This window comes from Lepisma saccharinum, chromosome 12, assembly GCF_977018435.1.
Source record: "Lepisma saccharinum chromosome 12, izLepSacc3.1, whole genome shotgun sequence".
Lineage (NCBI taxonomy): Eukaryota > Metazoa > Arthropoda > Insecta > Zygentoma > Lepismatidae > Lepisma > Lepisma saccharinum.
This window is the reverse complement of record NC_139240.1, coordinates 65,766,722-65,788,566: the sequence shown is the minus strand read 5'-3', so window position 1 is coordinate 65,788,566 and position 21,845 is coordinate 65,766,722. Positions and strand designations below refer to the sequence as shown.

The following is a 21,845-nucleotide window of genomic DNA, read 5'->3' as shown; positions in this document are numbered from 1 at the left end:
ATTAAACTGTAAAATAACAGTGTTCGGAAAGTTACTAGGTTCAAAAGTTACTTTCTGTCAGGAATTTTCTTGCAAACATATTCAACACTATCAATGATCATTGAATGTAATAAAATATCCATGTGTGAACTTGTGTGTGTTTTATTTATGTTTCTAGAACATTATTAAAAACTTCATACCTTTATAATTGGAAAATGAGAGATGCGGGTAGTAGATGAATACAGAGAAACTAGTACTCACTTTATCCGCAAAACTTTTTTTTTCTTTATTGAAGATTAGACACACACAGATGTACTACGCAGAAATTTTCAGCAAAAAATGCAGGCTTGTCCTGGTCGAGCCTGCATTTTTTGCTGAAAATTTCTACGTAGAGTTTTTCTTTGTTCTATTAATTTCGGTGGCCACTGCCACCATCCTCGTTAGACAAAGACAAAGAAAAACAGTTTCGCGGATAAAATTAGTACCAGTTTCTCTGTACTTATTCATACTTATTTATTACAACAAATAAAAAAATATGGGCCTCCCCAATGGTGTATAGTGGTAACGTTGTCGCCTAGTAATCAAAGGGTTCTGGGTTTGATACCAGGTGGAGATACATTTTGTTTCGGATCCTACTTCAAAATGCAGGTGCAGTCCTCCCTACTAGCCTTCCTGTGCATAAAGTGATCTTGGAAACAAACAATCCATCCTAAACACTGAAGTCTTGGATTGCAATTAGAAATGACAAATTGCAATAAAATTGTTCTAAATTTAGCATGCAACGAAGCCTAATTTCTTTGTGTTAGGCAATTTCATGAAAATCTGTTCACCTTAGCATCCAAAGAAGACATAGTTAGAAACAGAGTTGCCAAACTTAGCTCCTCCTCAGGTTACAAATTTTTATATACACACAAAATAAGACATTTCATATATTTTGATCTTTCCACTCTCAAATATGGCCATTTTAAGGAGGGGGATTGCATTTACCACTCTTTTTCCCCTGCATTCTTCACTGATTTCATTTAAGTGTAGATTTTCTTAAAATTTCGGAGGGGGCCGTGGCCCCATCAGCCTCCTCTCTCCATATGTCAGTGATCACCCAGACCCATCAAAACTGTGAACCTGCCAACTTACGTCAACACAAACAATCCTCAGACTTTTGTTTTATCACTATTATTTTGCCAGAAAGTCATTGCTACAAGCACTGCACATACATTCCATTACAAACATGTCATCAGGAAAAGGTGGACTGTGTAGAGATGGGCCTGTCTGACTCTTTTTGTCTTCGGGAATTTTCCATGTGTCGTTTGTGACGTAGTAATTTCAAGTTCATCCCAAATTACACATATATGGGAAACAGTGATATTCATCTACTTGAAAATGACACATATGCATACAGACAACTGCGCAAGATCGAAAGAAATGAATGTAAAATACAGTAGTAGTTTTTTCCTAATATTCTAGCCATTTAATCCAAAGAATAGATGGTTCTACAGATTTTAAAATTTCAAAAAATAGAGTTTTATGTCAGACATCAAACAATAGAAACATAATCCCTAAAATTTTACCTTAACTTTTTAGCTTTTTCTTGAACTAGGTATATAAAATTTAACAAAACAGAATAACTTGCCAGGCATTTCAGTACACTAACTGTACAAAATGTAAACAGATAATGAAAACAAGTTGTGCTGGATATTCACTCATCTGGTGAATTGGGAAGTCTCCAAGTAAATTTGGAATAAAATTGGTTTATTTTCATCAGATTATAGTAGTTATTGTATAATAGTCATAATCATGAGAATAATAATTACTATTGTTATTATTTACACTGTACAAGTATTATCAATGGCATGACTCCCACCCCCTCCCCACAAACATTCCTGGCGACCCCTCATGCTTTGTGTTGGTTCTGGAGGTATTTTGACTTTGATTATATTGGTCATAGCTGTACAGTTCTAGTGGCGTGACCAGGATTTTCGAAAGGATGGGGAGAAGGGGGGGTTAATTATACTTTTTTTTAGTAGTCTGCCCTAATTCTGACATCTTTTCCTGCCTTTGACTTTCTTTTTTAAGAATACTGGACCAAAGGGGGATTATGATCCCCACTAACTCCCACTGTGTGTTGTCCTTCTTGTGATTAATGTCTCAGGAGTGGATAATTTAAGAAGCTAATTGACTGTTAACCCTCTTTTGCCCAAGATCATCGAAGTATTCCTCTAGTGTGTGTTCGTGATCTCATAACTTAACACTTCATTTCTTATTGTGAGCATGCTCTTTTTGTTATTAAGACTATGTGCACTGAACTTCTCGAAAAGTTAGTGAATGATGAACCAACATATAGAACTATCCACTTTATGACATTTCTCGTAAACCAATGACCATTCATTACCCTGATTGACCTACCTTTATATGTGAATCTTGATCACTTAATGCTAATTCAGTTTGGGAACAACGGAAAACTCATACTATATATTGTGAATAATTATGACTTTTGAAATCCTTCTTTTCTTAAATACAAAATCTAGCACAGGTTGTTTCTTTGAAATGTGAGAAACTGAGAGGGAAGGGATTTAACATAAGTAATGAGCGACCTGCTAATAGTGTAGCGAGAATACGAACAGATGTTAACAGTGAGCCTTATTTTCAGTGCAGCTTATAGAGTTAAATGTACCAATTCATCTGTTGTGTGCTTAGGTCAGTGGCAAAGCAAGTTAGAAAAAAATAAATTTTCTTGACCTGCCATGATGAAACGGCGTAGTTGCTTATAATGCCTTCTCAGACCTTTCGAAATTTTGGCGGTAGGTATTGCAAAATATATATATATATATATATATATATATATATATATATATATATATGATCTTTAAGTTTTTACATATGAATGAAGCACAGTTTTAAAAAAGGCATATTTACTGCTGTAGTAAATTTACCACACACAAATACACCTACCTACCTTTGTATATGTTGAAGTTACTAATTCTTCTTGAAATCATAATTCATAACATATAGTGTTTATGTGATATTTGACATGTCGTCCATTGAGAATGTAAATCTTCTATGTCCAATTTTTAATTTTTTCAGGAGAGCCCTTTAAAGTTTGACATGATATATTTATTGGACCTTTGTCACCATTGTGCTGAAAGTTTGTGCCATTGCAGAGGCTGTTATATTGAAGCCTCTCTAAAAATAAGTAGTTGTTTGGTTATTTTCAGATAGAACAATTGCACGCAACACCAGCTATGATTTGAGAGTGCCAGTGCTCTAGTACCAGATATAACACTGCATTCTGGAAACGAGATGAGGATGAAACAATTTCATTATAAATTTGTCATTTGGTAGCAAAGTAAAATAAATCATTCATATTTTGGGAAATCAATAAACTACTTTAATTCCAGTACTATTCCAGATTTTTGTCTGTTAACAACAAAAGTAAGAACTGAAGACCACTACTATTGTTAAGCAGTGAACCAGAAGTGACTGAGGTTAGAATGCAAGTAGTCTATCTCACACTTGTAGTTGGTTGAGGAAATTGTCGTAAGGTTTCATTGGCTGTTGAAGTTTGCACTCGTGGTTGTTTCCAAATTCTGCAGATGGACCAAAGAGACACTCAATATATCAATATTGATTGATGTAGGCATCAGACGATTGCAGAGGTGAAGCAATTACATCCGAAATAGACCATAGCCAAAATACAGAGGCTGTTCAGCGTATATTTGACCAAACGCGATTCCTTCCCCTCGTGCTCAGAATGAACTTGCCCAACCTTGGTCGGGCACGTTTGTAAGTGTAGTGTGTGATCTGTAAATGAGTGGTTGTGTTTTCTCACTGGGCCGAAAATCCCACCCAAACTGAGCCACTTTTGGGAGGAGTACGTTGTATAACTTTCCAAGTGTTTGCATTTTCTCGCTTGGTCGAAAATGCTGCCAAAACTGAGTTGCTTTTGGGAAAGTTATGTTGTAGCCCTTTATGATGCAAAGTTCAGCGTGTCAATGATCAGGAAGTAGTGTAAGAGCAAGGATTGTGAAGTTCGTTTGACTTTATTCAAGAATGTGATTGGCAAGTATAAGGATTGCATGGCCCCAGCATTCGGTTCTCCAACAAAGGGGACGAGAACACGGCCGTGCACACAAGCCACCACCCGTATGCAGACGAAACTTCGCAGAATGGCCATGCAAGAGAATCCACCGACCCAAAGACAGATGGAAAATCATCTAACTATGTCTTTGGAAACTGTTAACCGCACCTTGCACCTGCATACTGGTGGTGGCTTGCGTGCACGGACGTGTTCTTGTCCCCTTTGTTGGAAAACTGAACGCTGGGGCCATGCAATCCTTATACTTGCCGATCACATTCTTGAATAAAGTCAAACGAACGTCACAATCCTTGCTCTTACACTACTTCCTGATCATTGACACACTGAACTTTGCATCATAAAGGGCTACAACATAACCTTCCCAAAAGCAACTCAGTTTTGGCAGGATTTTCGGTCCAGCCAGAAAACGTAAACGCTTGAAAAAGTTATACAATGTACTCCTCCCAAAAGTGGGTCAGTTTGGGCGGGATTTTTGGCCCAGTGAGAAAACACTACCACTCTTTTATAGCTCACACACTACACTGACAAACATTTTCGACCAAGGTTGGGTAAGTTAATTCTGAGTGCAGGGGCAAGGAATCGCGTTTGGTCACATATACGCTGAACAGCCTCTGTATATCCATTTCTTTACAATTTGGAGATAGAACATTTGCATGTATTAGACCTTCCAGTGTATGTAGATCATAAATATAAATCACTAAAGAAATAAACTGAATGGAAATTCAATGTGACTACTAAGCACACAGTAGTTGCATCTTTAAAAATGATTTTAAAACTACAGCTTTTAATTACATGTATCAATGAGTGCATTATTTTATTGATAAACAGCTGACCTCCACAGGTGAGTGGTTAGCACAGCATGCTATGATGGCAGGGGTCCAGAGTTTGAATCCCAGCCTGCAGTGTTTCTTTCAGAAAATTTGCTCCGGGGGGGCATTCCAGAGAACCGGGAGAGCATTGTGAATCTCATCTGCGAAATACAACATATGTGCGTTTAACATTGAGAATTACCAGTGGTCGTTCGTGGTTCGTCAATGAACTTGACGCTGAGCGTTACAGGTGAGAAATGACGTACAGTAACAAAACTTAAGTAGGATGCGGTGACCTAAGTATACTTAGTAATTCAATGTGGAAAGACATAGATTTTTCTTTTTATTTGTCTCTGTTTCTTTTTAATAGTCTGTTGCCTAACAGTTACAAATATTATATTGTCAATTAGCATTACAATAATACATAGTAAATTATCACCTACTTTTACATTTAATCATCAGGAACAAATTCCACAATGGTGAACCAGGAATAATATTACAATTATTAAACTCAATAGAACACATCATGGAAAGCTTAAGATGGCATCAAGAATTTACAGCACCCTTATCCTGCGAGCTTTCTTCGTGGCATATAAATCTACTGTTTTCTCCAGAAAATCATCAGTTGGAATCTTAGGTCCCTCAATGCTCATTATCATGCAATGCATTAAAGTTCCTGGTAGCATTCTACTTCTTGTCCTAGTTACTATCCTATTCGTAGCACTGGAAGACCTTTCTACGCCAGCTGTCGATACGGGAATGGTTAGGACTTCACAGAGTTCTTTTCAATTCGCAATATCCCACATCAGCTTCTAAGATTTTCAACTGTGGATTGTCAGCTTCTGTATATATTCCATTATCAAGCATCGACTTGACAAAAAATTTGTAGGACTTGAGGTCAGCAAGAACGCCTTGCACCTTAAGCATGGGAAAATTTATACAAAACCTTTTGATTTTGGTGTCTTGCAAGTCTACTACTGACTGAAAGGTTTCAAATTGACTTGCGAATTTCATGGTATCAACAGATTGATCGTTAAACCTGTTTTCCATTTCTTCAATTACACTTTCCGCATATTCCTTCATCCCACAGAAAGTTTTCCTAGCATCTTCAACAGCAACCAGGTGCGCTTCAGATCCGATATTCTTCAGTTCGGTCAAAATATTTTTTGCAGATCACTGTTGATGTTTTCACACTGATTTGCAATATCCTGCTAATGCAATTTGTTTGAAGTAATTAGAGGGATGACTTTGGCCAGACTCAAATCCTTCTTTTGCAAGGCTTTGCTGAGGATAGAAAGTGCACCTAGGAATTTCATTCATCACATTGCAAGTAATAATGAAACTTTTATTCGAGATGGGAGAGAGGAGATAAGGCTAGTGCAGTTGCCAGTTTCATTCTGCTTCTTCTGTAAGACTGGACAAGTGTGGGCGTTGTTATTTACGGAGGGACATATAAAGGCAAGAATATTCCCCACACAAAGTAATGCGGTCCGATGCGAGGGAGACAATGGTAGCAGAAAAGTTTTATACTTTGGTATTGTTGTACAATTCTGTCCGGGGGGGCGGTTGATTCCCTCTGGGGGTGCGGAGCCTGAAAGAAACATTGCCAGCCCGGGCAAGGGTGTTCTTTGCCAGTGCCCCTTTATGCATTTCACCATATCGTCACTCATCATTGTCTTCGTGATTAGCCAAAAGTGGCCGAAAAGCGAAGGAAAAAGCAATCAATGAATTTATAGCTAAACATATTGAGTTTTAACATACACAGCATAGGTAGTCAAAATATTAAGAGTGCTCAAACACAGAACGAAGTTATTAAAACATTACACAAAAACACACTTATATACAGATCAAGATACAATTTTAGAGAGTATTGTGGAAATTGTAGTTTATCCCCAAATATAACTGACCACAGTGGTGGAGATTAGGGGGGCACTCCCCCCCACTTTTTGCTCCCACCCTATGCTAAACCTCATGTACCAAGGGAAAGTAAAGTGTCCTTGCCCCCCCCCCCCTTCCAGTTTTGGTAACCAATCGCTGCCACCTACTGACCACATTGAACAAATAATAATAATAATAATAAATTGCTCTTATTCATCTCATAGGCGTAGCTACGGGGTGTGCCGGGTGTGCCTAGGCACACCCTAATGGGCTGCTTTATCAAAGAGAATTAAATACAGATATTTCAATAAGAGAGAAAATAAGCGGCAGTTTGTAAGAAGTTGAAAATGTCATTACTTGGCACAAACGTGTTCATTATCGCTGATGAAACGGGTGTCTATAGATTTTCGATTTTTTTATGTCATTGGAGAAAGAAGCTATTTACTGCATTCTACTCTGTACTGCAGCTCCTTTCTTCTATACCTGTCACAAGCTGCACTTGAGAGAGAGCTTTCTCCAAGATTACCCAAGTTAAAACTAAATTAAGAGCAACTCAGAATCAGGATAGATTGGAAGCCCTGCTCTTGCTATTTGTTGAACAGGAAAAAGCTTAGTCTATTGATGTAAATGAAGTTTTTGATGAGTTTAAGAACATTGTACCTTTTGACAGACGTCACTTGTTATAGATGACGTGTATTTTGATGTATTTGTTTGTAACATTTATGAACATTTTGTGCGTGTGTGTAATTTCTATGCAATTTGATTTTTTTCTACTACATATATTCAGAAATTTTCAACACTGTCATTTAGTGAATTTATATTCCTTTACAAACATCAGTGCAGTTAAAGAGCCAAGTGATTGTGTTGCAAAATATGCTATTAAGAAGGTACAAGACCTCATTTTTTTCTTTGTGCACACCCAAATATAAAGTTCTAGCTACGCCAATGATTCATCTGTCTTAACAATTACGGTTTACTCCTTAGGAAATCTTGCTACAGTTCTAAGAAGTGGAGCATTTAAAATATGCCTTAGCCAAGCTCTACAAGGCCTTGCAGACCGTATCTGGGATTTTGTAGTGACTATCTACATGATAGAGTTTATGCCTTCAACGTTACAGTACACTGCTTTATATGAAGCAATTGCCTCCTTCTCTCTTGTGGTCCTGGGACCTTATATTGGACGCTGGGTGGATAAAACTCACAGAATGAAAGGTAGCTATTAATGTATGCTAATTTATACTCTTCAAAATTTAGAAGGAAAATACTAATTTAGAAATTGCATTTTATATTTATGATATTCACAATTTTGCAGTGCCATGGTGGTCTAGTTGGTATGGTGTCTGACTGCCATGTGGAAGACCCGGGTTCGATTCCCAGGGTGGTGATCTAAGGTCGAAATTTTTCCGGCCTTGTCTTCACATAAAGTGTTTCTGGGGCTCACCCGGCCTCAAATCAATGGGTACCTGGGGACAACCCTGGGGGTAAAAGGTGACTGGAGCATGGTGCTGATCACATCATCTCCAAAATGGCTGAGATTAAGAATGTGTGGGGCCCTACCCTCACATTCCCTAAATGTGCCTTCATGACACAATGCTATATGCGAAGGGAACTTTACCTTTACAATTTTGCAGTAGGTGACATCTCAACAGGGATGTGAGGTATTACAATACATTTGCAAGTTTGAACCTGCAATACAAAGTGTTTAAAAGCATTAAGAATCCTTACAATTGTGTTGTGGTTATTCCTGTTGAATTATGTAGTAATGCACTAATTTAAGGATAAATATTTCATTTTTAAATTGTACGTACAGGCAGATTTAAATATACGTGTTGAACATAGTATTCAAAGTGGAGGACAGCATCCCCTCTGTTACAGTAATTTACAAAAAGCACCCCCTTCTCAGCCTATTCCCAATGCTCAAACAAACATTCACTTAGGGATTTCCACTTTGAACACAAAAACTCAACTGCAAAAATATGTAAACTTATTCACATATTCATTGTTCTGTAACTTCTCATAATTTATCTCAAGAAGACACCTAATGTATACCTGAGAAATTGTAGGTTTATAACTAGTTTACATGGTAAATTCTGCCGTCTACTTGTCAATCAAAGAAAAAATCATGTACCTTATTTCATTGTAAGAATTTAATATTCTTTTCTACTGCACAAGGTGGTGCCTGATGTATTTTGTCAACCCTATTTGTCAGGCGTTGCAAGATTGAAGCATAATATTTCAAAATAATAGGTAAAAATGTCTGTCCAAAGCCACGATTTTACCCCTGATCTTCCGCAGCCTAGTGCAGCATTCTATACTCTATGCTCATGTCATTGGAATTATAATCAAGCCAAGCTAAGACCCAGCGACCATTCACAGTGGTTATGTTGACAAAATCCTGTTTCCCTGCTGGCCAGGGAATTCCAAGATTGCCGCTCGTTGCACAAACAACAGGTGGGCAACAGTAGGTGCATGCACTAGGTAAATGTGGCAACAGTGAGTCACTGCCAGAAAGGCAAGGCTTGACTCTAAACAAGCTGTATTCATAAATACGTACATGGCTTTATCTCTTACCCAAGGAATAGCAAAATACACAAACACTTCCATGGCACAACGTGAAATGTAACGGATTCAAACCTTTCCGAAAGACTTCCACTGCCTATTCCATGCAAGAGTATGATAAAGGAAATCACCTCTCTTATTTTTATTAAGTTTTATTATGCAAGAACCTCAATGAACGGGACACACATTTAATTCTTTATTTTAAGGCTGAACCCATACCAATACTTGAAAATTGTAACAATTAAAAGTTCTTCAAAATATTGATCAGTACTAATTTATGCATCAACTTACATAAATTTCCATTACAATATTCGAGAATTATATCAGAATATTAAAAGAGATGTTATGTAATCACAAAATCCTGTTTTTGATGCAAACTAAAGGAAAAGTTTGAATTTTGCATAATTTCCAGGAAAATTAGACTCCGCAAAAGTGTCGTAGCATGTAGAGAAATTATTGGCTGGTATCGGTAAATAAATTCCAACTGATACTTTTCAATGCTGTCCGATACATTGGCATCAATATCAGCTCAGCCCTACTTTACTTTTTATTGAAGATAAATAATGTTTATCATTAAAAATCATCAAAAGCTAATTATTGTGTCTCTTTTTATTTAGCTTTAGACATAATGGTGACCATAAATGCATTTTCAATCCTATGCTCTGTTGCTGTGGTACTAGCAAAGCTTAAAATAGGACTATATTACAAGACTCAGCAATGGGTTACGCTCGTCAGCAACGTGCTGGTTGTTCTCTTGGCTGTTTGCTCCAGGCTGGCAGCCACTGGGTGTCACATTATTTTGTACCAAGACTGGATTGTTGTACTTGCAGGCAAAAATCTGGATCTACTTACTTGTAAGTAAGTTATGTTTTACTTTATCATTGATTCAGTTATAGTGGTTAATAAATACCTTTTCCTTTATCCAGTTTCAATCATGAGAAAAATGTACATTTATCTTGTAAAGATAAGGTAAACTTTTTATTTGTTCTGTATTTACAAATGCATCCAACACAGCAAAGATTACATTAACTAGTAACAAATATTAAAAAGTGCCATTTATAAATCTTGCTCTAGCAGATTCGGTGACCGAGTACATAAAATGGTAAACTTTCAATCTTAACACATGGTGCTGTGGTTTGGATTCACGGGCAGGTTAAGGACTGGGCAACCCCAGCAACTGCTTGGGATACCACCCTTTGGGGGAGGGGTGCCAAATCTTGGAGTCCTCCTTGAGTAGTGCCAAAACCTTAATTTTGAGTATACAAGCATGTACAGAGCATTCCCTGACATTCGCTACGAGACTCGGTGGCAAGCGACCCGGCATCAGCACTTGTCTTTCCCGGTGAACAGGGTCTGCGACAGTCGCTAGAGTCGGCTATTAAAATTACAGTTTTCATATTGTGTACTAACCTTGACTACAGAAGGTGTTGAAAATGATGTCCCTCTGCTACAACACATTTCTGACATCTCCGAAGGAAATTGGCATTTACATGTGCAAGTTCGTCTACTGTAATTCTCCCGATTTCTCGTACAATACTCTCTTTTAACTCATGGATGGTGTGCGGATTGTCTTTGTATACTTTATTTTTTAGATTTCCTCATTTTTCTTTCCACTTTTATTCAGAACTGACCCTGTTACTCTAAACTTTTTTACGAGGTTTAATATAGTGGTCCTATGTGGAACAGGAACACCAGGAAATTTCATTGCAAAACATTGTCGCACTTCTCCACAATTCCTCTTTCCGAAGTAACACTCGACAAGATACATCCTTTGTTGTAATGTAAACTTTTTTGGTGCCATATTAAGACAGAATCTTCAACACACGGACACGACACAACACAACTTCCGAAGGAGGATTATACTGGCGTCAGTCTGCAACGTCAACAGTAAGGGAAAGAGAGCGAAAAAAACAAAACAAAAAAAAACAGACTGTAGCGTGCGACTGTCGCGGACCCGTTCACCGGGAAAGACAAACGCTGACATCGGGCTGCTTGCCGCCGAGTCTCGTAGCGAATGTCAGGGAATACTCTGTATAAGCATACAAGAGTGGCTATTTTTTTAAAAAAAGAGTTGTTACAAACCAGATATTTCATATTGAAAACAATAACATGAGATCGATAGGAAGGTATTTCAGGTTGAAAAGATGAAAGCAATATATAAAAATAGATAATATGTGAGAAAGAAAATGGAAGTGGTTTTCATCATTCAACAAGTCCAACCCTACAGTCAATTGCTAGGCACACACAAAGAAGTATTTCAACAAAATATGAATACAGGGACTCCAGAAGCACAGCTCAATATAGCCTTGTCTTCATCGCTACCATCCTTCCAAGAAAGAAATCCTTGAATTTACTGCTTCATAACAGATGCAAAATCAAGTAACAATTTAAGCTGAGAGATTATTGTTATTTTGATATAATTATGTAGGTATTAAATAAATGCATACCTACAATAAACACATTCTTTAACATAAATACTTTAAATACGGAAAAACTAGTACTCACTTTTATCCGCGAAGCTGTTCTTTCTTCTTTTTCGATTGGGTAAAGAAAGATGCGGTAGTAAATAAATGCAGTACTAGTTTCTCTGAATTTATAGTAATGGGATAGAACAAAGAAAGAAGATCGTAGGATAGGATTCCATGTTACTCTGGAAGTGGCTGTGCGGTTGAGGTAGAACGAGAGTTTGAGTTTGATTGGTGATGGAAGTAGGGGAAGGCAGAACAGCGTAGGAGGGAAAAAATAACCTTTACGACTTCTCGGTCAGGAGTAGAATGTCAGAGCAAGCTGAACAACGGAATGTGTTTAGTCAATTTAATAGGATCTCGGGAAAAGAGGTCTTACGGAGAATGGGGAACACCTTAAAGCAGGATTTTTAACTGGGGGTTTAAAGGAACGGTGACCTGTTTTTAACAAGTGTTTTTTAACCAAACCTTTTAACCTAATTCTTTTAACACTCTTGACGCAGCATAAAATGATTTGTGCCTAGAGGAAAAAGAACCTGAGGAAGGGGGCAGTCGAACCCCGAAACATAGTTTCGAAATTCTATACTCACTCACGTAAGTAAGACTATTTTATACAAATTTTGTAAAGATTATATTATAGTAATAGTTAAAGTATTTTAAAATAAGGCTATCATTTTTCTTATTTAAAACCGTAAACATGTAACATGTCCAAGATTTTTATTGGGGGTGGAAAGTGGGGGGAGGGGACAAAAATCCACCTTACCCATGTGGAAATTTTATCTTGAGCCTCCCCTGTTTGGATCCATTTTAAAATGTAGACTTAAACCTGATAAACCTATCTACACATAAAGTGAACACAAAGTCTTTCCCACAAGTTTCTTTTCGGATTCACACACAATGAAAAACTCTCAATTACAATAATAAAGGGCGTTCAAAAAGTCTCTCCGCAGTGGATGTCGGTACTTGTTACTGTGAGAAAACTATTGAGACATACACTTTTGTCATTGTTCTGTCGAGTGCCGAGCAATACATGTGTGTGTAAGAATGTTAACAAAGAAGCAACGGGTGTTTTTGGTTGAACACGTGTTTTGTGTGGGTGACAAGTATACAGAACATTATTTACTGTAACCTAGGTGAGCGTATCTCTTTTGCCATAATCCACTGCGGAGAGACTTTTGAACATACGTATATACCGAGTGTCCCACAAAGGGGTTTACACTATTTGAATGTTAATAACAGAGAAAGTATTACAGATAACCTGATGGAACTTGTTGTATCTGGATCTGTCATGATTAGTGCTTGTTGCCATTCATTTGTTTTTCTTTCATTTCAGTTCAGTTGCCAGTAGTGACAAGTAATTGACAAGATTGCAGGGAACCTTTCCGTTGAGCAACGGAAGTGGATTTTAAAGTGTTTTTGGAAATGTGAGAACATGAAAGAAGTGCAGAGACGACGGCGGGCAGAAGTTGATGTATGGACTTCTTGGGGGTTCTTGTGAAAGTTTGTACCACTGCCTTCATCCCTCTTTCGTCCGATACTGATTTCTTCCTGCCACAATGTCCCAGATTACACACAGTTCCTTCCCTCTCAAACTTGTCGCATAATTTCATAATTGTTACACGTGACGGTGGCGCAGTATAAAATTCTGCCCGCCATCGTCTCTGCACTTCTTTCATGTTCTCACATTTCCAAAAACACTTTAAAATCCACTTGCGTTGCTCAACGGAAAGGTTCCCTGCAATCTTGTCAATTACTTGTCACTACTGGCAACTGAACTGAAATTAAAGAAAAACAAATGAATGGCAACAAGCACTAATCATGACAGATCCAGACACAACAAGTTCCATCAGGTTATCTGTAATACTTTCTCTGTTATTAACATTCAAATAGTGTAAACCCCTTTGTGGGACACACTGTATATTATTTAGTTCCTCTTTACTGCAAACATGTACATTGGTTCTTAAATAGCTATTAACACTAGTACTCTTTCTTTTTTTCTGTAGCTCTTAACACAAAACTGCAAACAGTTGAGCTAACTACGTATGTTTGTGGACCGTTAATTGGAGGAGCTCTGTTGCACTACAGTTCAAGCATTGTTACAGGTACAATCGTTGCAGTATGGAATATCTTGGCATTACTTGCAGAACATACACTTCTGAAGCAAACGTACCTTCATTCACCTGCTTTACAGAAGGAGAGGAAGAGGTCTCTGGAATGGAAAGACAATGTCGGAAAGATTTTTCAGGTTGCAACCTATCTTGCAGCTCTTTTTGTGCGTGACAGTGACGAAGATCTGGTATTGGATATTGACAGTCTCGATGATGTGGAGATCTATGGGTCAAGTTCAGAAGACGAGGAAGTAAAACAAAAATGCTTGTCTCGGTGCACAGCCACAAACTGTAGAAAGTTTTTACCAACGTGTCATTATCTTCGAATATTTTTCGGAGCAGTACAGATTTATTTTCAACAGACCATTTCCTATGCTGGTGTAGGAATGTCTTTGATATGTTTGTCTGTGATGGGAATTGATGACGTAACAAAAGGTCAGTACGATTTCCTGATCCAGTTATGTATTTTTGAAACTGACAGCATATTAACATCTACAGTGGGACCACAATCAAAAGAACCTTCAGCTAGAAGCCTTTGCGCATCTTCCCCTCCATTCCTTCAACTTGGGCTAAAAGTAAGCATGCTCCAGTCTACCTCTCCCCCTCTATGCCAGAGTACGATGCACAGGACACGCGGTTCTGGGCAGGTTATTTTGCTTGTGGTCCCACTACAGCTAGAGTTACACATAAATATATATTTTTCCAAAGATCTCACCATTGGTGTAGTGGGAATTCTGTACATTTATAATCAAGGTGTCCTAGGTTCAATCCCCACATCGTACTATGGTCCCACCAATACCGATACTTGAAAATTATAGCAATTAAAAGTTGTTCAATTTATTGGTCAATATTATTGTTTGTTTTTCCACTCCAATTACATGTATCAACTTGTTTTAAAATATTTGAATTTTACATAAAATACTTGGTATGTGAAGATAAAATTAATTTTCCCCCACCATGCTGGTGCAAAATAAATGAAAACTTCAAATTTTGCATAATTTCCATGATAATTAGACTACATGAAAATGTCGCGTGGCATTTTTGCAGACTCGCAAAACTAGGGCTCGAAATAGAATGGAGTCGACCGGAATGTAGTTCCAGTTCATGGATAAAAAAAAGTTCCCATTCAGTCTCCTCAAAAATTGCAACAAATCATTCCTGTTTGTTAATTATTTTATATATTTGCTACATTTTCTTTTCAGTTTGAACTAAATTGTTCATTCTCCTTAACAGTACATATTATAGCATTCATATAAGCTTCCCCTGTACGTGGAGATGCTATGTTGCCGTGAGGGGACTTAGCAGAATATGATGGTGTCTATGTTGCCTTCATCATTTTGTGCTTGCAGTTCTTGTTTTTAAATATTAACTATTATTAAATTTAATATAGCTCATCATTTCACTAGTCGTTGATCTCGTCACTTAATCAGAGACCAAAAAAGTCAACACCATGTTAACGGAAGTAAATCGTTCAGTTTCATGAAACTTTCATTACGAGCCTTGTGCGAAACACCAAAATACCACAAATGAATCAGCATGTATTGGCAAATAAATTTCAGCCGATACTCACACCAACATGAAATATATATATGATAATGTAATGTGATATTTTAGATAGTTTTTGAAAGTCTCATAATTTAAAGGAGTACCACTGAGGATTCAATTCATTCATTGCTTTTTCCTACATATTTGTGACTGAGAATGCCTTCATTTTCCAGCCTACATGTACTCCCAAGGGGTGCCCAAGTATTTGTTGGGGCTCATTTCTGCAGCAGGATTTTTTATGGGAGCATTAGGGGCGACATGTTTCCCCTACATTCGTATGTGTGCAGGATTAAGGAAAAGTGGAATCATAGGGTTCGTACTCAAGGTATGCTACCAGGCAGGTAATTTGCACGCTTAATTACTAAATAGTTACATTACATGTACTTTCCTTTTTTATTTAATTATAATTATTATGTAAATGATGACTCGGGTGATTGAGGTTGAAAAATTATATGAAACCTCCTAGCATAACATCTAAACCATGATCTTCATCATCTCAGATAAATGTGGCAACTATTATACCATGGCTCCACTATGATGTTAAACAGGCATAATGACCTCAGTGAGGAGGATCAAGGATTGAAGAAAATGTGAGTCAAATACACTGATTTTTAAGACGTTTTACAAAAAAAAGGAAGATAATTATTTGTGTGTATGTGTTGCCTAGTTTAAGTAGTAGTTTGCCACCGAATTAATAGTAATTTCCAATTACATCACTCTTCCCATCAATATATTCACAAATGCAGTAATGAAGTATAAAATTGGACACACACACAGTGCATTCACAAAGCAGTTATAGGGCCTCTCCGATGGAATAGTGGTAACGTCGTTACCTTGTAATCAAGGGGTTCCCGGTTCGATACCCGGTGGATGAACATAGTTTTGATTGATTTGGTGTTTTAAGTCCACTTTATGCACAGTAAGGCCAATCGGGACTGGACCTACAGTTTAAAGTGGAATCCGAACCACTATGTGCTTCCACTGGGTATCGAACCTGGGACCCCTTGGTTACAAGGCAACAACGCTACCACTGTGCGATCGGGGAGGCAGGAGGAGGAACATAGTGGTTCATATCCCACTTTAAACTGTAGGTCCAGTCTCGATTAACCTTTCTGTGCATAAAGTGAGCTTGATTGATTGATTTGGCATTTTAAGTCCACTTTATGCACAGTAAGGCCAATCGTGACTGGACCTACAGTTTAAAGTGAGATCCGAACCACTATGTGCCTCCACCAGGTATCGAACCCGGGACCCCTTGATTACAAGGCACCGACGCTACCACTGCGCCATCGGGGAGGCCCTTAAAGTGAGCTCCAGGTCAGAGTAAGGTAAACTTTTAACAATCAAATTTCTACACTTCATTTCTGTTAGAATTAGCTCCTTAGATGGGCAAAAAGTTGCTGAACTCAAGGCACAACCAAAGAACCAACTTGGAATTCTATTTTTGCCTTTTGTGTCTGAATGTTGGGAGGGTCAAATGAACCATTGAACCAATCAGGTTGAACCAGTTGCCATGGCAATGGGAAATTCTTGTGGTACACTGCATTGCCAAACTTATGCCTCGGAGCAACATTTGGGGCCCAAGGCATGACTAATCCTAATGGCTGCAGGAAATGAAAGGGTCTCGCATTCTCTGCCACTGCATGAACTGCAAGTGAAGTGTGCATGTTGACACCAGAAAGTGTCATTAACAACGACAATAATCAGGAATGTGGCAACACTCCTATTTGCACTTCGATACTCCCACATCTGGAGACCAAAAGTTTGGGTAATATTTTGATTGCACGTGCTTGAGAGTACAAATTCTAGATAATGATCATGAGGTTTAACAATGACTTCATGCTTGATATTGCCGCAGCTACCTAACCAGCTGCTATCTTGACATTTTTTTGCATGTACCTATTCAATAGCCACGGTAGCTCAGTCGTTAGGGTGTCCGACTACCATGCAAGAGACCCGGGATTTCTTCCACCTCTTGAAGTGGCTCTGGAGCCCACCCAGCATTGTATAAAGTGGGTACCTGGAGGAAACTGGGGGTAAAGGTGACCAGGGGCATGGTGCAAAGCACAGGGGAGCACTTTACTTTTACCTATTCAAAGCTCAGCAACCAGTCCACTGATTTTAACAGTTTTTGGAGTGAAAATAAAGAAGCAAATATTTCTATTTAATACTGAACGATTACTTATTTCATTAACAATACTGATTGTTCTGTTTCAGATATCCCTGTCTCTACTTTGTGTAGTATCCATTTGGATGCCAGGGTCCCCTTTCAAACCTAAAACTCTCACAATGCAAAGAAATTTTACTCTTGGCTTCGAAGAACATAACATACAAGTTCCAGCATCATCAATGTCTCTATGTGTGTTTGGTGCTGGAGCTATATTGTCACGATTTGGTATGTTGTTTTATATTTTAAACCATACATATACAAGGATATTTCTCTTCTTCATTTGCATTTCATTTTATATCAATTTGGCTAACATACTTGGCTACCAAGCAAGTTGTATTTTAATGCTTATGTATTTGTAGCATATTGGTATGTATACTGTGAAGATGATTCATTGAGTTGAAGTCCACTTTATGCACAGTAAGGCTAATTGGGACTGGACCTACAGTTTAAAGTGGAATCTGAACCACTATGTGCCTCCACCGGGTACTGTGAAGATGGTTTGATGACTGAAACAAGGGAATTGTTGAAACAAAGATAAAAAACAATTTTATTTGTGTGTGTTGGTTTGCGAAACAAAAACAAAAAATATCAAATTTCATTATGATATTTTAAGATAAGTATTAATCTTCATTTATTTGGTGACACATTTCCTTGGCAAAGTTAATACATGAAACTTATCAATGTTCATGCATAGTGGTTCAGATCTAACTTTAAACTCAGTTCTGATTAGCCCATGAGAGACGAAAATCAGAAGTACCACAAAGAAACAGAGAAGACTATTCAACTTAACAAACACCATTCACCAGTGCTGCCAGGTGGAGGAAATCGGAACTACTTCCAACTGGGAATAAGCAAAGTAGTTAAGCACTATCATCTCCATCCTGTGTCAATACGGAAATGGTTCATCGAAATTATTTTGGCCCTTTCACATTTCATCGGTGACATCAGTTAGTTATAACTAATTTCCTGTATATATGTATAGATCATGGTCATGGACATGGGGGGTTGGGGGGGATGGACCAAATTGGCACTCTTCATTTCAAGTTTAAAAAAAAAGCAGAAAGCTTATTTTTATTCTTAATAACAGAAATATGGAGTTAATTTCATTAGCATTTGAAATAAATAACTGAAGTAAAAAACTGTATCACATTGAAAAAATGGTATAAAATACAGACACCACATTATATTTTCATATTCTACCATACAATCCACAGAATAAATGGTTTCAGAGTTCCCAAAATTCAACAAAAATCTAGTTTTATGTCAGAGGTCACACAACATAAACTTTATGAGTAAAATGTCTCCATAACTTTTAATTCCTTTTCTTGAATGAGGTGGGTAAAAGTTTATAAAAAAATACAATAACTATGAATTTCAAAACACTAACTGGATGAAATGTAAAGAAATAATGGAAATCAGCTGGCTGAACATTCACTCAACTGGAGGAGGATAACAATATACAGGGTGTCTGGCTTAGACCTTTAACACTACAAAAGAGTATAACTTTAGTTACATTCAATTTCAAATGAAACTTATTGTTTGTTAGGGACTGGCAAATGTGGCCATTTGCGAGAATTACCAGTACTTCGAGTTGACGTGACGTGCATGCACGTGTAACGCATAAATTCCAAGATGGCGGATGCACGTGTAACGCATAAATTCCAAGATGGCGGAGTGGACAGTCTGGCAGAAAGTGTTCTGCGTTCTTTCACTGGCAGAAAACAAAACTGTGAAGCTTGTTCAACGTACTTTTCAGCGTAAATTCAATCTTCAACGTCACGACAATGTTCCTTCCTATGTGAGCATTGTTAAGTGGGGATAAACAAAACAAGTAAGAGAAACTGAAAGTGTTGTGTCGGTGCGTGGGAAGTACCCAAAGCGGAAGGTATCAGAGGAAAACATTTTCGCACTGCATTCACAAGAAGTCCAACAAAATCAATAAGACGTGAGAGTTTAGAGCTCAACATTCCTTGGTCTACTATCCGTGACGTTGTGCAGAAAAGGTTACGTCTATAGGCGTACAAGATCCAGTTACATCAACAAATTAATCCTGATGTTAAACCTAAAAGACAGACATTTTCGGGCAAAATGTTAACCGAAATTGACAACAATAATTTTCTGGATAAGGTGTGCTTTTCTGATGAAGCTGCATTCCGCACGCGTGGCAAAGTTAACAAGCATAATTGCCGTATTTTGGGAAGTGACAATCCTCATGAGTTTCGTGAAATTATGAGAGACTCGCGAAAAGTTAATGTGTGGTGTGGGTTAATGAAAGAGAAGATAATAGGCACGTTCTTCTTTGCTGAAGAAACAGTGAGAGGAACGAATTATTTAGAAATGCTTCAGCATTACACTGTGCCTCAAATGCCTCCAGAAACCATTTTCCAACAAGACGGAGCCACGGCACATTTTACTATAATTGTACGAGAATTTATCGATTTTCCTAGGAGATGGATAGAAAGAGGATCCATTCTAAACCACTTGCTTTGCCTCTGTGCTCGCCGGATCTTTCCCCCTTAGACATTTTCTTTTGGGGGTTCATCAAGGACAGTATGCCTGTCGAGAACTTGGAAGATCTGTGTAACAGTATTCGTCAGAAGATTAACAATGTGACCCCTCAAATGCTAGTGAATACCTGGAGGAATTGGAATATTGGTTCGACATCTACCGTGCCACAGGCGAATGGGGGGGGGGGTCTCATATCGAGGTTGTGTGAAGTGCTGGTGCTGGGACAAAAAAATGCATGAGTTTTGCTACACCGGACACCCTGTATAACAAGAATCATAAAAACATTTATAATAATAAATTTGGAATATAATTGGCTTATTGTTATTAGTTTATAGTAGGTATTGTAAAATAATAATTATGATTCTGGTAATAATTATTATTTTTATTATTTCTGCTAATAAAGTTTTATCAATTGGCACCCCTCCCCCCCTACAAAAATTTCTGGCAACGATCATGATCAGAGTAATCAGTTCAAATTCTTTGCTATTTCCAGTAGTTGGTTCACTGTGAATAACTTTCATGCTTTTTAACAGGAATCTGGATACTACAGCTTGCTGTGACACAAATAATGCAAGAGACTGTAAGCGAATCAAAGCGAGGCACTGTCAACGGGGTTCAAGAATCTTTCAATATGCTCTGTGAACTACTCATTTCCTTGGTTATTTACATTTACCATGACCCAAAAGAATTTGGAATGCTGATTATTATATCGGTTGTCGCTAGTGTAACAGGGTAAGGTATAAACCACATGTTATATCGGGTGTTCCACTTAAAAGTGGTACGACTCACTGACTGCTTTTCATACTAGTTGAATTGTTTTTTCATATGTAAATACTGCAGAGTTTCAAGACATGTGTCATCATATAATTACATTTTCACATCTTATGTTAGGTTAGGTACACTTACTGTGTAAAACTGCAAAACTGTCTGGTTTATAACAAATGCTGAAAGTGCCATCCACCAGCATCCAGGCATCGCTGCGCTCGCAGTACAATGTTCTGAGAAACACGTCATAATTCTTCAGGGGAGATGTTATTTATCTCGTTTGTGATGTTCTCTTTCAGTTGGTCTATCGTATGAGGGTTATTAGCGTACACTTTTCCTTTCAGAGCTCCCCACAAATAAAAATCACAAGATGTTAAGTCCGGCGATCGCGAAGGCCAAAGGTTTTTGCTGACAAGCCTGTTTTCGGGAAACACTTCACTTATACGGGTCATACTCTGGTTGGAGGTGTGGGCAGTGGCACCATCTTGTTGAAAGACGCCGTGTCTTTTTTCATTTTCTGTTAACTGTGCATAGAACGACTCAAATATCTGCAGATATCTTTCGCTGCTGATAGTCTCTTCAAAGAAAATTGGTCCGATAATGCGTGTTCCCGACACTGCACACCAAACGCCTATCTTCTCTGGGTGAAGAGGTTACTCATGCACGACGTGTGGGTTATCCTGTGACCAAAATCTACAATTCTGTGAGTTGATGTAACCAGAAAGATGAAACCAAGCTTCATCTGTCATGAAGAAGAGCATAGGATCCAAGTAACCATCAGCAATCGAAGATAACATCCAGTTGCAATAAGTAACTCGTTTAGCTTTGTCTGGTTCTTTCAATTCATGCACTACAGTCACATGAAATGGTCGGAAATGGAGCTCTTTTAGTACACGATGGCATGTTGTGCGGGATACACCAACTTGTTGAGATAATCTTCGTATCGATTTCTTGGGGCTTCTCAAT

General features: G+C 38.0%; 1 protein-coding gene across 1 annotated transcript; it reads left to right on the top strand.

Moving 5' to 3' along the window:
* The first annotated feature begins 2,432 nt into the window (after positions 1-2,432).
* On the top strand, positions 2,433-20,850 carry LOC145996366 (ferroportin-like). Its single transcript, XM_083132796.1, has 7 exons — positions 2,433-2,777; positions 7,744-7,971; positions 9,936-10,172; positions 13,787-14,326; positions 15,610-15,761; positions 17,654-17,831; positions 20,648-20,850. Exons 1-7 carry the CDS (start codon positions 2,747-2,749, stop codon positions 20,848-20,850), a joined length of 1,569 nt encoding a protein of 522 aa, XP_082988922.1. The 5' UTR covers positions 2,433-2,746.
* The last annotated feature ends 995 nt before the right edge of the window (positions 20,851-21,845 follow it).

What these genes read in the sequence shown, in the direction of transcription:
- LOC145996366 (XM_083132796.1), top strand. Translation starts at nt 2,747, where the DNA reads ATGCCTTCTCAGACCTTTCGAAATTTTGGCG. An exon ending in AAATCTGGATCTACTTACTT is followed by an intron (nt 10,173 to 13,786) that starts GTAAGTAAGTTA and finishes TTTTTTCTGTAG; the next exon opens with CTCTTAACACAAAACTGCAA. An exon ending in TCATAGGGTTCGTACTCAAG is followed by an intron (nt 15,762 to 17,653) that starts GTATGCTACCAG and finishes GTTCTGTTTCAG; the next exon opens with ATATCCCTGTCTCTACTTTG.